The sequence below is a fragment of the Aspergillus vadensis genome (genome assembly GCF_003184925.1).
Source record: "Aspergillus vadensis CBS 113365 unplaced genomic scaffold BO88scaffold_10, whole genome shotgun sequence".
Lineage (NCBI taxonomy): Eukaryota > Fungi > Ascomycota > Eurotiomycetes > Eurotiales > Aspergillaceae > Aspergillus > Aspergillus vadensis.
The window spans coordinates 642262-658544 of NW_020292048.1; the positions used below are offsets into that span (position 1 = coordinate 642262).

Here is a 16283-nt window from a genome sequence, read left to right on the forward strand (position 1 = left end):
AGCAACTGCGAATCGACCAGTCAGCGCCCGCCAGAGCCCTGTGAACCCTGCTCTCTTATTGGCCGAGACCCGCGGAATTCTTAGGCTTAGTCATTTCACGTGACCAATTAGTGGTCGGTGACGGCTAGTCAGTGACTCGTCCAGATTCGTAGCGACCGGAGAAAAATAGAGGACAAGGCGAATCTGATCCCAGGAGATTTATTATTATTATGCAGAATCTCTCTATTGCATTCAGCTATCACATAGCTAGTAGTAGATAAGTACTATCAGACAATATTACAAACTTTTCCTGGGAGGGGTGCATGCTGGGCTGCAGAGAAGTTGCTGTTCAGTTCCTTTCCCCTCCCTCAAATCATGGGCGGTGGTCTGGTCTTGTCGTCACCAGTTTCACCTTGCAAAAATACGGTATTTTGTAATGGGGAACTGCCAATTCTTGCCGGCTGCCTGCCTGAGGTGCCCCTCCCTCCCTCTCTCTTTGCCTGGTCATTTTTGTGTTTTCCCGCAACCCAAATTTTTCCCCTCCACGGGTTTGCTTGTTTTGATTTTGCTGCTTGAAGAAGTGGTCCTCGATCCACTCACTGTGACCCCGGCGACCAGCTCCATCTCTCAGGGCGTCAACCCCCCAACGCACAAATCATCACGGCTGTTTTTCGAGGCATTGTTTTTACTAACTATATCTGTCCACTTAAAGTGCCGGGTGGCTGTTCCATAGAGATTCTTTTGGGTTCTGTGTGTCTATCATTCGCGGGTGGTCGTTCGTGGATCGTCAGGAAAACTAACCGCAACTATCCTGACAGCCTGGCCTCGGTGCCTTGCTCTAAGCTAAAGCGCTTCCATCGTAGTACTCCGTACTCTAACCTTTCCCCTTAACGTGATGGGAGCATTGATCGACATATGGTCTTCATCAGCTCTGGTGTTGATCGAGGGAATCTTTTCCCAACTGATTGGAATCCTAGTGGAACCGGAAGCTGAGACATGACGTAGTTCATATTAGCAAACAAAGTATTCTCGGGTTGTGTGTGCTCCGTGCGCGGAAAGAGAATCGAGGCGAGAAGAGAGCAAATGGACGTGTCGTGTTGTTATTATCATTCCTCAAGTTCCTCCATGTCTTCCTCATCTCCCTCATCTTCCTCATCCTCCAGCTCCGCATCTAGGTCTAACACTTCATATCGCATAGCATCGCCATACAGTACGCAGATCGCCCGGCGACCGCGTCTGCCATTGACATCAACTCTAATAGGCTTTGCTTTCGCTTTAGCCCCAATGAAAGTATGCTTGATAAGACCCGCAAACGAAGAATCTGGAGACATGAGGTCCACGACTGTTGCGGATGTCACCGGGTCGGGCGACGTAAATTCCTGCAGGCTATCATGATAGTCCACGGGACAAGGCGCCAGAGACTCGGCAACCGTGTTAATTTTCATTGTTGCAGCAGGCTGGAAAGGAAGGCTAAGAAGGTAAGAGATTCCTTCTACAGCGGAAGTTAGCGGATCTGGGAAGAGAAAGGTCCACGGGCAAATAGGAAAAGCATACTATTGTTCGACCACAAGATTACGACTGTACCATCCTCAACAAACTGAACCTGTCGGACTTCTCCTTCCTGTAGATCGAGTGCTCCGGTAGAGATTCGTCGAGAAGAACTAACACCATTTTCGGAGTCCAACTCAACACGATAGAAACAAACTGGAGAAATCAGTACGCCATCATAGTAGGGCCTTCATATGCCGGGATTTGCTCACGCAGATGTTTTCTCTTGATGGATCTAGTAGCAATGTAGATCACACATTGATCCTTCTTTTCGGTATCCTGCAGACCTGATAAGCAATCATCATTACACACAATACTGCAATGTCTTACCTCGTTGCACATGACAATATCAATAACATCCTTATCACAGTCGGGATGAAGAGCCAAAGGCGAACGATGAAGTATTCCCCGGCGTTGTGTCAGTGCGATCTGCCCAAAGACCCTCTCGAACTGTAGCCCCAGTCGCTTCGTAAGGTCATTCATCTTCGGTAGTTCCACTGAGTTGGCCTCCTCGGGGCTCTCACTCTGCTCGAGAAGCTTTCTGAAAGTGTCATAGAATGACCTATCCTGGCCGGTTGGAGCCCATTTATCTGAGGATGTGGTAGGTGGCCTTGGCATCCCCATCATGGGCAGCTGCTGAATGAAATTCCGCAACTTGCTCTTGGTAAGAGCGCCGCGTATGTATTTCAAGGTCTGTGGATATTCGACCATGTCTGTCTTCTCCATCAACTCCTCTAGGGTTTGTGACATCGGTTCCGCACTTTGCATGTCTATCTCATGGCGAAGCCATCTAGAGAAACAGCTAAACTGGGTCAATTCTTCATTGGCATGAATTAGTATGTGGTGGGCGAGAAGGTGAAGACAATCGAGGGTCTCCACGATCGCCGTTAGGTCTGATGTTTCCAGGCCAAGTACTTCACTCAGTTTATAGAATTTTGATAGCCCAATCAGCCGGCTCAATAATACTTCACATCTCTCCAAAGCGGGAAGAAGGCATTCGTGGGTTAATCGGCGGACATTCTCATAGCCGCTGGATACAGCCTTTTCCCATCTTTTGTGTCCCTGTAGTATGGTCAATACGAATACGATAGATGCGAAGCACGTCATAAGCATACTCTTTCGCCAACAATGTCCACCAAAAATTCCCTCAATGGCTCGAAGCAATCCCCAGTAACAACCAGGTGATACGCAGCTGTGACAAAGTCGCAGTGGCATTTCTCCTGCAAGTCCTCATTGACACTGCGCATGTACCTCGTCGGCAATTCTTGTGCATTCTTCCATTCAAGTTCAATCTGCCTCTGCACCTGACTAATATACCGCAGCAAATTCTGTAGCTGTGTCGTCTTGTGCGCAAGGAGAGACAGATATCTTCCTGACCGAGTAATGAAGCGAAGATCAAGCGTGAGGAGATGTAAAGGGCTCGAGGTGGCCTCCGGCGCCAGCGCCAATAATGCGTGTGTCGAGCTGAGTGGATGGGAGGCATGACGAAGGATCTGGCAGGGTCCCGAATTCCCAATAGACCCCCCGACCTGAAGAGAGCCAATCTCGAAACAGTCGAAGATGCGCAGGTGGACCGTCCCATTATCAAAGCCTACCAACAATACATCCACCGCGTCGCTAGCGCTTTTGGAGATAGCATGGAATATGGCGTCAATAGACGCCCGCGAACTGAAAACATCATCACTAGATGCCGTGTTAGCTGCATCAGTCACACAAAAGGATGAAAGACCCACTCGCTGCCTGTTGCTGGTAATGTGCTTAGTTTGGGGAGTGAAGACTCGACATCAAGCAATGCTAGCTCTCTCGGTAAGTCAGCCTTTAGTAAAGCTGCTGCTTTGGACGGATGATTGTCCGGTGACAAGAGGTCATCGACGTTGACTTGCCCGGCAGCGTCGTGCAAGTGCCTCTTTGCTGCTTTGCTGTCGGTGAAATTCACTCCCCAGCCTAAGCAGGTCACCTTGACAGGCGGTGATGATTCGCCGTCAGACTGATAAGCAGGGTAATGGTGAACAGTTTTCCCACTATAAGCGCTGATGACCCGGATAGTGTTGTCAGCGCAAGCCACAGACAGCAGATGACCTGCCTATATGTCAGTCTTCTCCAAAGCAAAAGATGGGATGTGAAGAGCTGCACGTCCACATGTTCATCTACGAAAGGCGTAAACAGCTTACCGGTATTCTTCCACTTCAATCCTCGAATCTCGCCACCACCATCATCCTCATCAAGATAGGGATCGCCTTTGAAGTTGCCCCCAAGAACCTTCTGCCCATTCAGGCGGTAGACAAAAAGTTCATCGTCCTCACTCGACAGAGCGATGAGATCCATCGTGGGACAATAAGTCAGAATGTTTGCCTTACATTTTGCGGGTAAGGACTTCTCCCCGACAGGCGTGAGCTGCGGCTCATGGGGCGGCCGTGAATCTTGATCTTCAGCCATATTAGTTGGACGGGACCTCAGTCCATTATAGAACGGGTAAGAAATCAATTGCTGTGAATGCCTGTACTTCGCGTGTCCAGTCCTGTTGTTCAGTTGTCTTGGTTGGATTTCCCTAGCGGAAGGCCGAAACTCTTGGCATGCGGGTGTTTGTCGCGTTGGTTTGGCTCGCGTTGATCCGCTCCCGATCTACTGGGGAAGAGCATCAACAAGGTATGTTAACTTATACCTAGGAGGAGGAACTATAATCATATGCAAGTGTAATGTTTGAATATTGTTTACCTGCCCATCATAAAGAATCGGTTCTAATCGCTAAAATGCAACGTCATAATTATATACATAATATATCCACACACCACGTGCCCCCGTCAAAGTGCATTTTTACAAGAAGTGCGATGAGCAATGTGTCGCCAATAGTATCAGAATTCTGCACCTGAGCCAGAATCTATCATGTGCTTCAGATAGCTCAGCTCATCCATCATTTCGCGCATTGCTGCAGATTGTCCCAGTAACGAAACCCTGCTAAAGCGCTCAGAATCCTTGCAGGGTGCAGCCAAGCCTTGGGAATTACGGGGGGTCTTGTCGCTGGTGACATCCTCGGGAAATTGCAGCGTCGAGGGGTCGGGGCTCTGTAAAAGGCCGAGACCCTTGATCGACTCGTCCGCGCCGAAAAAGGCAGCGTGTCGCTTGGGGTTGCTTTCCACGCGCTCTTCGTCATCGATGTAAAGACCGGGGATGTCAAGATCAGAGGGGGATAATGAAATGGAAAGGCGAGGAAGAGGGAGATCCAAGCGAGGCGAATCACCTGCGATGGAGGTGGCCGCTGATTGGGAGTTGACTGTAAGATGGGGTGTGTCTGGATCACTCAGATCCGCAGGTATAGAAGTTTTGAGGAAGTCCATTGTACCAGCGAAGTCGTTCGTGGGAGGTACCTGGGCATCTTGGGTGACAGTGATTGAGCATGCCATAGACTTGGGAGACAGAACATCCGTATCCACTGTCCACTCCGAAAAGTGGCTTCGTTCACACACGGAGCTGCCAGCGACAGACTCAGTATCGGTAAAATCCGAAAAATGGCTGCCTAGAGCCTCAGGGTCGAGAGCCTTCTCTTGCTCATCGATGTCCCGAAGCGCTTCATCCATGACTGATGACGGCGTATTGGGCAATGTCGGGAGTCTCTTCTCATCGGTCGTGAAGCCGGTTGGAGTAGTAGCAAGATCGAACGTTGAGGGCCCAATAGCTGTCGATAGAATCGCTGGTGACTCCATGGGAAGTGATCTTCTGACTATATGCCGCGGTCCCTCCCGAGTCGGGAGTTTATCGGAACTGTCGCTTCCTGGTTTGGTCTGCACGGTGAGAGGAGTTCTGTGAGAGCCATTCTCCGTAATCTTTGAGTTGAGTGCTCGTCGGTCCTGGATTGTCAAAGGCACCGAGCGGCGTTCTCCAGAGTTTCCGGGTGTGCGGAGGGAATCAGTCGAATGTTGATATACGTTGCTAGGAGCAGCAAGTGGGGAGCTCTCAAAAGTAGCAGGGGGTTGGACTGCGAGGTAGGAATGCTCTTCTTGCCTCCCAAATAGGCCCTTGAGACCATGATTTGCAGCGGGCTTATTAGCCCGGCAGTCATCTTCTGTAGATCCGAGATCTGGTGAAGATGTATTCCAATGTCGGAAGGCGGCGCGAAGACCCCTTGATCTAGGCGGCGACACAGAACGAGCGGCTTTGCATCCGGCTGCTCTCGGTGCGTCCAGGCCCTTCGCCTTCGGGGTTGCGCTACTGGGCTGCGATGCGCCTCTGTGAGTGATGATACCGAGAGGAGATGTGCTGAATGACCAAGCCGGAGCCGGTTGTTGCAACAAAGGAGGAGACGTGCGAAGACGAGGGAGCTTTGGCTTAGGTGGCTGTCGAGGATTCATGTACTTGTCTTCAGGGTTCATGGTTCGGTGATCCGCCTTCTGTGAGCTCGGACTCCTCGCATGTGTATGAGTGGGAAAGGTATCCGGGAGGATAACTGGGACGTTGAGAACATTGACTGGTTGACCCGGAAGGAGAGGACAGTGAGTTGTCACGGGCTCTGCCTCATTATAATGTTCTACATCATTGTCCAGCAAGTACTAGACCGAGAGTCAGATCAATGTTCTGAGAGGGAGAGGTTAGGTGACAACATACATAGTACCAGTAAGTACCGCCCATTTTGAGTCCTCCGGAGCGTGCCGGCATCATGTGCGTTGGTGAGCCATCACAGACGATGTTGCTAAAGGTGTGACATCCTCGCCACTGCCCTGCACCAACACGCTTATCTCTCTCCATGATATAGGGCTGTGAAAAGTTATCCCATGACCCCAGCAGCTTGACCGATTGAACATGAGGGTGGGTGGAGCTATGATGGATATTAGCAGCGGTCCCTCTATATTGTCACCGTACACTTACAGGAGGAACGTCATCAAAGTAGTGGAAGCCATTCTCGCACGAAGCAAGTTGACAGTCGTCGATTGGGTAGTAAGTATGAATTAGTGGTTGGGTTCTAGAAGACCGCAATTGAAGCGAGGTCCGTGATATAAGCAGCGCGTATTATACAGTAGAAGGAGAGACAATGAACAATGTCCAAGGCCAGCCAGGACAGAGTCAAAATGCGCAAAATTGAAGGAATGTTCTGTAGGCCTAGTCGGGCTGTGCTTTTCCAAAGGCTCGAGCCGTGCAGTTCAAAGGATTGCGCCTGGCCGCGCGGTTGAGAGGCAATATAAGACTCGAGGAAGAGGCTCAGAAGCGCCGTGCCATAACAATCCAGGGGACGTTCTGACACCAACAGTGGGCAATGACTGTTGGAGATCACTGTATCATTAGCCGCGGGGATGCGGAAGTTAAAATTGGAAGTTTGGTCGGGAGATTGCAACGATCAATCACGACCAATGAAGCAGGGTGATGGAGGGTAGGAAGCGCCGACAAGGCGGAGACTGAGCCCAAGGACGATGATGAGAGGCAGAGCAGAAATTGCGGCGCTTGCTGCAGGAGTCGGACGTTTTGAACCAGACTTCTTATTGAGTTATTAAGAGATTTCACACGTGGTCCAGACAAGTCGGTGACAGCCAGGCTGAACCGGCTTCAGGGCGCGCAGGACGGCCGGAGCAGATCCAATCGGTAGTATGATAGTCACCAAATAGACTCGATGCACAGTGGGTGGACTTGCGGTGGAATTTCAGCAGCTGAATCGATCGTTCGCACGGCGCGCTTATCAAAGATCCACTGGACAGGGCAATAACCACGTCACAAAGGGGATCGCCCCTGCAAGCGAGGATGGATGAGGAGAAGGTTTTCATGGCAACCAGAGAGGGACGGCCGGTTAAGGGGAAAAAAGGCACGATGAGATCCGAGCATGGTTCCTGGGAGATTCGATCCACCGGCCAAAGACTGGGAAAGATGCTGATCACTCCTGGCGAACCAGCGTACACAGGAGTCCATGGGGACCACTACTGCCGTCTAGTCGGAACTTAGTTGGTGGAGACCGAAAGAAGCCCGAGTGATTAATATCGATGGATCACAAAAAAGCAGCCAGCCACGAAACCGATCCAGTGGTTGACTTGATTGACTCGGGTTGACTCGAGCGTTGCTTGGAGAGACGCCGGGCGGGTGGAAATTCCACGACGGACCCGCGCTGTATTACCCCTTTGGGGGTGCGGTGGCTGGTGCTTGAACATAACCGTACCGTATTGAACCTTGCTTCGCCACTTGAGGCTGGTGAGTTTCCACATGACAAAGGTAAAGGAAAACCCTCCTGATACTTTGCAAGGAAGGCCTGAAATGCTATTCTTCATAGCCGAAGTTTGACCCTATACTCGTTCACCATATCAAGCCCACTGTTTCAGCCAGTTATGAAGAGATCTCCAATCCCATTGTCAATGGATGAAAACAGACAGTCGACCCTGAGGGAGACACCATCAATACATTACGCATACACGACGATCTCATTTCTCCACACCACGTGAGAGACCCGCAGGTGGTGCTCGAGGAAAAGAAACAATCTTACCCAATGATACGATACCGTGCCTGGCAGCCTGAGGGCTGAACTTGATTGCCTGCCTGCCTGTCGCTTCTTCCCTTCATCCTGCTGCTGCAGCCGCCAGCCATTGTTGCTGCATCTCTCCTGCATCTTCCCCCCGGTTTCATTGTCTCCCTGTTCTCCCCATTGTCCCGACGACCAGCCGGATTGCAACACATAAACGAGAAAACCGCCGGTCAATCCGAAGGTGATTTGTCAATTTCCATCTCCTCCCGACCCAGTGTTTCCATTGTACTAACGGAACTAGCACTAGGACAGGGGTCTAGGACAAGGCCGGTGATCCATCCTCACGGACCAGCGCGTCTACGCGCCCAGGGGACTGGCTGGCCTTGTTTAGCCAATCAATTTCACTCCGTCGCTGATTCATTTAGATCAAGTCCCAATGGCCTGCTCAGCGCCTTTGGCTGCATCCCGGCGACCAGTCAGTATCCGTCCCTTGACTACTAACTTCCCGGCTGCCGAGCAACTAGGATCGATCGGCCTCCCATGAAATTCAAGGTTTGGAGGACAACAAATAGTCGAAGGCTAATGACAGTAAACCGTATCCCTCTAGACTAGCCCCCTCTGACAGATGGCTGTCACTAGATACCTAGCACGACGCATTCACCTTTCCATATAATATGACCAACCAATCGGTTAACCCTGCTTAACTGAGTCGTGGACAGTTCATTTTAGCGGGACTACCCGGGGGGGCCACAGCTGGGCTTCGTAGTTCACAAGTAGTACAGATAAAGCGCTAATCATTACCTTCTACGCAGACTTGAAAAAAGCAAAGAAAGCCGAGAGCAACCGATTTGATTCTCACTATCTGAGGAAGATTGACCAGTCACAAAATCCTATTCTAATACGGGCTCTGGTCTCGGGCAAGCCGGCGGCAACACGGCGCTTGCTGCAACGCGTTTCATCCCAACCCCTGCCGCTGTTACACAAACGACAGGGTCGAGAAGATGAAGGATAGAGTCTAGACTCAAGCCATGGCCTACCCCTAAAAGGGCCGACGAAAAGCAAAACCATGAAGGCAACGAATGTGTAGATGATAAGGGACGAGCGCACGAGAAGACCAGAACCGATCTTCCTTAGCGGTGAAACGACGCTTCGCGTTTATCATATTTCCTGGACACGGCGCCAAGGACGCATTTTAGAATGCCATCGGCGCTCAGCGTCTGCCCCTGATCACCTCTCCAGGGCACGGTATCCACAATATCACGGAGATGGTCTTTTTTCTGCATATCGGCCAAATTGTCGTCGAGTTCCTGCAGATACGCCCTTGCCTGGGCATCATTTCCGATCTGGAAGAATTGGATTCCAACCTGCCAAGGCACCGCCTGATATTTCTTCTCGTCCAGCTTTTGCGCAACTCCTGCAATGACACTCTCCGCATCGTCTGTAAACGCCCCATCCGTAATTGCAATTATATTGAGTGGTTTCATGAGTTGAGCCGAATCACGCGATCCATCGCTCTTCGAGATCGCCTTTTGCAGGTCTCGCATGTACGGATTGAGGATTTCGTAAAGTCGTCGGCCAAACGGCGTCGGACCATTTGGATACACACTCCCAAATATCTCACGGACATCATCCGCTGTTCTAATATTCATATACCCACCCTTCACCTTCTCGGCTCCCTGGCGGCGATGGTTAAGAAAGTAGACGTCAATTCCATCCTGATCATACTGCGTACAAATGGGCGCGATAGCAGCGATAGCATTTTCGGCCTCCTTCCAGCGGTTACCAGTCAGCATGCTCGTACTATCATCCACGATGAAGATCGTATCGAACTCCCGCAGGAAAGAGTATGGAGAATCACTGCTCCCCGAGATGGTCGAAGAAGCAGGAGCGGCAGCCTGTGGTTCATACGGCGGAGGGGCCCAGGGATCTTTAGTCTGGCTGCTATTCATGGCTGCTTTTCCAGTTGACCGGGACACTGGGCTTCTGTTCGCAGAGCCGGAGAAGTCGTACCGATGTCTGCTCTGTCGAGAATGAGAGTGACCCATGTTCGATGCTTCTTGGTGATCCGGGTACTGATACTGCTCTTGTTCCTGGTTCTGGTCTTGGTCTTGAGTCTGACGACGTCGTAGCGAGTTCCCTCTGACGAGATTTGACAAAGAGTCGATGCTCTTTCGCATAAAGGGTCCGGGCATGTTGATAGTAAATAAAGGATGCAGGAGAGAGGAAGAAAGGAAGAAAGGATAAAGGCAGGAAGGTGTGACGGGTCGAGACTGACAATGACACAATACCGTTCGAACAGGTAAGTAAGTAGTAAGGCTGATGTCAGTGCCAGGGTGAGATCTTCACTTTGCCAGCACCAGTGACTCCCAAATGATTTGAAGTAAGAATTCCCACGAAGATACCTATGCCAGCGCCGCAACCAACAAAATATATATACTCGTATCGACCCCACAGCACACCAAGGCAGATTCAATTTATTTACTGCATCGGAACTTCCCACAGTACTGATAGTAGTAGTACTTATCCTCCGGAACTACGACACCATATGATATCACAATACTTACTTATGCTATAAGTTCCACAGTCATGTACAAAGCAAACAAAACCAAGCATTGTATACGTGCATACGACATAAAGCCACGGAACTAAGCGCGCGTGCTGCACTCTCACAAGGCAGAAAACCCCAAGAGAGCCTAAGGCAGACAGTAGTAGTAGTAGAAGAATATTATGTATGACTTTCAAGGTTTGCTCCGCCCATTTAATTTCCACAGTCAGAGTTATATGGAGTTAGTATGTGGATGTGCCACCACGATATTGCCGTGTGACACTGCCTCAATGTTTAAGGAGTAAAACTTACATCCCACTTAATAGTATTCCATCAACAGTGGGGAGACTTCTGCATGCAACCGCAAAAGTAAGTAGTCTAGCTAATTACTCTAGCTTAGTAGTAGTGGTAGTAGTAGTAGTCTAATTGCCAGTTCGGTGATTCATAATCTAGCCTTACAAGGATGGATGTTCTCCCTACTACTTACTAGTAGGCATACTGCACATGCATGCATGTATGCAGGCATGAGGCATGGATACCCGGCTCAGGGCAAATCGGAGTCAATGGAAGGAATATTAGAGGGGAAGCAGGGGGCTGTGTAAGTAGAGAACCCTCCTTACTTACTAGTACTTGGCTTATCACTTCCCTGTGAAGAAGATGAATGGATACTTTGGAAATTGGAAGGAAGGTTCCGTGCACAGCCTTCTGGTTCAGTTGTGTGGTTGCGGGGGAGGGGCTTAGCGTTGCGCAGGAAGCAGTGTAAGGCTTAGACTGAGCCAGGCTGTTGGCATGGGCACAGCCACCATCGGGCACAATACTGTACTACTACCAAGGTTTGACAGACTGGGAACGGCACACAGACCAGAAGATTGAGTAGTTAGTTAGTATAATTAATTAGCTAAATTAGATGGATTTGAAGTATGTATTATCTTTGTTGCTATGTAGAGTTGACCTCATGTGAAGGTCCGCTATTTGTATATAGTATGTGCAACGATGTCAGAGACACCGCATCAACGCTATTTAGACACATTAATCGGATGTATTTACACGTGGCCTGCCACTATATGGGTATTGTTGCAGACACTCACCCCACCTGAGTGGTATATGTACTTAGTGAGGCTCCTGTCCAGTGTTTGCCACTGTTATCGGTGCTGAAGTTAGCACCGGTCGAGCCGATTAAAAGGCTATTATCCTCCGGGAGGGCTAGCGTGTCAAAGACACCATCTTCAGTCATCAGGAGTTCGATCAAGGCCAGCGCCTGATCGATACCCATGCCATGTCCTATCAGCTGGAGACAGTCCAACACCCAGCGCCGTAATGGGTGATTCAGCCCTCGCGTTGCGGCTGCCATGGATAGCGGCCATAGGAGCACCAGACCGCGAACAAAGCCTTGTTGTGAGGGTATCTCATAGCGGGAACTCATTTCCGCTTGTCCAGTGGCGAGCTTGAAGACACTATCGGTAAAGTAATAAGGCACACTGGCGCAGATATCGCTGGCGAGCTGTCGGGCAGTGTTGCGGATCTGAGAGGTATGCTGACAAGATCGGCAGGTAGGGGTGAGCCGGCATTCAAGTCCCGGATACATGTCAGAATGAGATCGCTGGTAATGATCCGTGCGACTCGGTATTGGTTCCACGAGTTGCAGATCCAAAAATCGGTGTACACATGATAGACGTTGTTATAAGGCTTGGGACCCCATTTAAGAGTAGGCCAGGGATCTTCGATGGTGGCATAGGGGAAGTTTTCTGGCAAGGACGTGAGCCATGACATCAACTCAGCCTCGATGGCGTATGCAGATTCAAGCATTTTCTTCCGGTCGGTTAAAATCTTTTCCTTGATGTCAGCTCGCAGGTTTGCTAGCCGGCCCATTATGTTGATCAAGCGGTCACCATAGGCCACTGTATGCGGCCGAAGAAACATGGCAACTTTGACACAGTGAAGAACTGAGTCGGGCACACGCGCCTCCCTTTGGAGACAGCCTATGATCTTTTACACATTGTAAGTTAGTCAAACGCTCCATTTAGGGGCAAAGTAGACTTTTAGAACGTACGATTTGATATCGCAGCTGCAAAAAGAGCTGCAGCCCATCTGGGTCCTGGAGCTGCTCCACACCCCGCAGCTCTAGCAGCGCTACAGCGCCACGTATGTGATTTGTCCAACTGTCAATAAAGCGAGAACCTCTACTGGTAATCACCTGGAAGACATTAGGATCGGGGCTTGGAACAAGCAAGGTCGACTTACCTCGAAGATAGCCAACATAAGTACTGCGGCAAGCGTTGCATTGTTCTTAGCTTGCTGTTGATCTGCAACGGCCGTGGTGAGGAGCTGTAGAGCATTTCCATACTCCTTCTCTGCGGCTATTTTCATCGGTTCAGATTTCCTGATACGCGAGATCATTGCTATCCCAACAGAAGCCAAGCTGGTCATCAGGGCGTCATGGCTAGTTGCCGATGCCCTGCGCAAGATATCGGGATTTGCTTCGATCTTCGACCAGAACGATCCGATCCAAGCATTCTGTCGAAGGAAATAGGAAATAGCTTCATTTTTTGTCGGTTGATACGATGGCTGCAACACTAGGGGCTGTTGTATGGCGTGCTGCTCGACAAATTGTGGGGATAGACACACAGGACCGTCGAACTCAGGCGGTTCCAGATCGCCGGTCGATAAAGATGGATTACTGCCTGCCGGGGAACACACTGGGGCTGGACTAGGACTAGCAGCTACCATGCCACTGCCACTGGGGGAAGCAGCAGCAGCTGGGGCACTACAGGTACTAGTACTACCAGGGTCGGTCTTTCTAGAAGACTTGGCTCTGCGGGCCTTTGTCCCGGTCCGCGCTTTCCGGATAACTTGCTGGCTCTCATCCCGAAACATCAAGGATAGTTGGTCCCGGTATCCGGGGCAGGCCCGGTTGCCCTTGGCACATTGTGAACAGGTTGGACGGGCTTGGTCGCACCGGATTTTGCGAGACCGGCATTCGCCGCAGCCCTTGCTTGGTTTGCCGCAGAAAACCATAGCTAACGCTAGACAGGGGCGGGGCGTTACACGGAATGCAATGTGGCGCTGTGGATAATCGGACTAGAATACAGTATGAGTATACATTCTGACCTGACCAGATTTGGAGGATAGCGGGGGCCAGTTTGACGTGCAGCTGAATCGGGTAACCAGTGCGAAGTTCAGGGGATGGGGGAGGTCGGGGTTCCAACCTTTGTACAGCAGACACTTTGTAGTAGTAGTGTCACAGAAAATACAAAACTATCTGATGATCTTCATGTCTGGGATTTTCCGACGAGGAGCGCGGAATATGAATGAAGTGAGGACTTCGGAGAACGTTTGAGGCTGGTCGCTGCTGGCCGAGATGCCTGAGGCGCAGCGATCCCCGCGTCCACGTGCATCTCACCCCTAACCCGATCGAGTATCCCTTGCGATGGTCGCGTTGCTTAGCATTTGGCTTTAACTCCTGAGAGATCATCGTCATTGGGTGGGCTTACTATCCCATGCTTTACGCAGATTCTAAATCATCCTTCTCTAGGAACCAGTGGCTTACTCCTACGTCACTCAGACAGTGCTTATCTTCAGCTAACATGGCGCGAAATTGACTAGGCCTCTTGGGAACACGTTAAGCATGCGGTCATCATATAAACAAACATGTGGTGTATATACAGTATTGGCTTTTCACATCGCTGATCTCCGACCCTCAGGAATCGGAGAGCTGGTACTCCTTAGGAACTATAGGCCACTCGTCCACACCATCCAACAACGCCAATGCCATGCCACCACTCAGATGCACCTGAATATGGCAATGGAGCAGCCATGCACCGGGGTTTACAACATGGTACCTGATCGCCAGCCACGTGTCTTCGGTCGCCGCAGCCGGAGTGATAAAGGTATCCCGAATCTGAGGAGTCTTCAGGTTGAAATTCTCCGGGATATATTGCATCGCTTCAGCCACAGATGAGTAATTCCACGCGCCGTTGCCTTGACCGATCACATAGAATTTGTTGCTATGCTTGTGAATCGGGTGAGGAGGTTGGATCTGGCCGTTCACATGGAAGATCAAGTCGACCCAGGTTCCATTCAGCGTCTTAATTGTGAGATCGGGCTTAGCGGTAGATGGGTAAAAGAGCAAAGGCGATGCGGCTTCCAGAGAAAGCGGGAAACTGGAGTTGCCCTCAGTCCACCGGTAGGATGCATTGTAATGACCGATTCTCAGGATGTGGGTCGCGGCAACCTCTGAAGATGGTGTCTCTGCAGGGAATGGCATGATTGTAGTCTCGTTCAATAGGGTGTAGTTGGAAGACACAGGCGATCCGTGGATATCGATTGAAGGCACCGAAGAGCCCTTCTGGGACTTGATTGGTGTGTCGTATGTGAGGACCGCAGTCGCGTTGATGACTTGATTGATGCCCGAATTCGCCGCGCGAACAGTATAGTTACCGGCAGGCTTGTCCAATTTGACAAGAACGGAGTAGCGGTTTCCGTTGGCTACTGTAACCGCGTCCACCAGAGTAGGCTCGATGTACCGTCCGTCAATAGCATAGACATACATCGGGTGCTCATCAATGGAGAACGTCAACATCGACACTCCAGCCGCGCTGATCAAGTCATAACTGGCATATTTGACAGACGGGTCTACCAGGAGACGCTCGGTACCACCATTTCCAGGACGGCAGCCATAAAACATAGAAGGCGGCATAGCGCTGTAGTTGTGAGAAAACGTGCCTTGAGCAGATACTAGCGTTGGTGGAATGCACCTAGATAAACCTGTTAGATACCGGGTTACAGCTCAGGTGTGCCTCACATACCCCGTGTCAGTTAGGCTTAGGTTACCAATGAGTTGCTTCTGTTCAGCGCTGGCCAGCTCATTGAAGACTTGCTGACCCGGACAATTAATCGATCCTTTGCCGTTGATAAGAACCGCATTGATACATATGGCGTCTAGTCCTGTCGCTTCCTCCGCACTCCACAGTTCTTCCGAGGTCAAGAATCGCCAGTCAGACAGCATTATAGGTTTAGTCCTCCGCTCAGCTGCTTGCATGGCTTTGAGCTCGCTTGTGTTGTTCGTGATTAGATGGAATGGTTTCTCCACTGATTCATCCGGGAGAATGTAAATTGCGCCATAGAGGCCGTCACAAATTTGACCTCTGGTGTGGGCATGGTAAAAGTAACTTCCATAATTCGTCGCTCGCCATTTGTAGAGGAAACTGTCGCCCGGCGCGATAGGTCTTTGCGATAAACCGGGGACGCCATCGGACCAAGGAGTGTCAAGCTGCTCGATACCTTTAAGGGTTCAGTCTCGGTTATTGCACATAATTTAGCAAAACTTACCATGAAAGTGCACTGTGGTATTCGTAGGAAGATGATTGGTAACCAGGAACTCGACATCATCCCCTTGCCGCAACTGCAGTGCCGGTCCGGGAAATTGGCCGTTCATGAGGATCATCTTGCGAGGGATGCCTGCCGGCGCCCAGTCCTCCCATGTCAAGGTGACATTGAAGCGCACCGTGTTACCGGTGGCACGCACGTGGAGATTGCTGCCATTGGCCCATGAGAGCAGAGAGAAGACTGATGCCAATAAGGCCAGTCCGAATTTGAAGGAGTACATTCCAAGCAATGGAGGCAAAATCAGGAATTATGGCAGCCGCAGCCAGACAAGCCAACACCCAAGGGTGAGCCAAGTGGCTCACGTTGCCTTATATATTCCAGTGCACCGAAAGGGGCATGGAAGAAGCAATTTAGTTTGCGGCTTTCGAGGCCTAATTGCCATGCCTTGTTTCT

The 16283-nt window shown here is 50.6% G+C and overlaps 6 protein-coding genes across 6 annotated transcripts; all 6 read right to left on the reverse strand.

Annotated features, from left to right (window-relative positions):
• Nucleotides 1-1085: 1085 nt before the first annotated feature.
• Nucleotides 1086-3963, reverse strand: BO88DRAFT_339756 (putative anaphase-promoting complex component Cut20/Apc4; the record flags this gene model as incomplete). Its single annotated transcript, XM_025703043.1, has 7 exons — nucleotides 1086-1471; nucleotides 1534-1683; nucleotides 1740-1806; nucleotides 1858-2589; nucleotides 2643-3210; nucleotides 3261-3606; nucleotides 3699-3963. The coding sequence occupies 7 exons, from the start codon at nucleotides 3961-3963 to the stop codon at nucleotides 1086-1088; spliced, it is 2514 nt and encodes an 837-aa protein (XP_025563390.1).
• Nucleotides 3964-4379: 416 nt separating this feature from the next.
• BO88DRAFT_414825 (uncharacterized protein) lies at nucleotides 4380-6419 on the reverse strand (the record flags this gene model as incomplete). Its single annotated transcript, XM_025708183.1, has 3 exons — nucleotides 4380-6071; nucleotides 6127-6337; nucleotides 6388-6419. The coding sequence occupies 3 exons, from the start codon at nucleotides 6417-6419 to the stop codon at nucleotides 4380-4382; spliced, it is 1935 nt and encodes a 644-aa protein (XP_025563391.1).
• A 297-nt stretch (nucleotides 6420-6716) lies between these two features.
• BO88DRAFT_36934 (uncharacterized protein) lies at nucleotides 6717-7564 on the reverse strand. The gene has a single exon (XM_025704139.1). The coding sequence runs from the start codon at nucleotides 7272-7274 to the stop codon at nucleotides 7014-7016; it is 261 nt and encodes an 86-aa protein (XP_025563392.1). The 5' UTR covers nucleotides 7275-7564; the 3' UTR covers nucleotides 6717-7013.
• A 1258-nt stretch (nucleotides 7565-8822) lies between these two features.
• BO88DRAFT_404608 (uncharacterized protein) lies at nucleotides 8823-10652 on the reverse strand. Its single transcript, XM_025706667.1, has one exon. It carries the CDS (start codon nucleotides 10150-10152, stop codon nucleotides 9091-9093), a length of 1062 nt encoding a protein of 353 aa, XP_025563393.1. The 5' UTR covers nucleotides 10153-10652; the 3' UTR covers nucleotides 8823-9090.
• Nucleotides 10653-11589: 937 nt separating this feature from the next.
• Nucleotides 11590-13520, reverse strand: BO88DRAFT_453349 (Zn(II)2Cys6 transcription factor; the record flags this gene model as incomplete). The annotated part of the gene is made up of 4 exons (XM_025710739.1): nucleotides 11590-12006; nucleotides 12045-12491; nucleotides 12556-12699; nucleotides 12747-13520. 4 exons carry the CDS (start codon nucleotides 13518-13520, stop codon nucleotides 11590-11592), a joined length of 1782 nt encoding a protein of 593 aa, XP_025563394.1.
• Nucleotides 13521-14202: 682 nt separating this feature from the next.
• On the reverse strand, nucleotides 14203-16110 carry BO88DRAFT_339201 (laccase TilA; the record flags this gene model as incomplete). The annotated part of the gene is made up of 3 exons (XM_025703017.1): nucleotides 14203-15259; nucleotides 15311-15785; nucleotides 15834-16110. The coding sequence occupies 3 exons, from the start codon at nucleotides 16108-16110 to the stop codon at nucleotides 14203-14205; spliced, it is 1809 nt and encodes a 602-aa protein (XP_025563395.1).
• Between the last annotated feature and the right edge of the window lie 173 nt (nucleotides 16111-16283).

Coding starts and splice junctions, on each gene's coding strand:
- BO88DRAFT_36934 (XM_025704139.1), bottom strand. CDS start 7,274: ATGAAAACCTTCTCCTCATCCATCCTCGCTTGCAGGGGCGATCCCCTT.
- BO88DRAFT_404608 (XM_025706667.1), bottom strand. CDS start 10,152: ATGCCCGGACCCTTTATGCGAAAGAGCATCGACTCTTTGTCAAATCTC.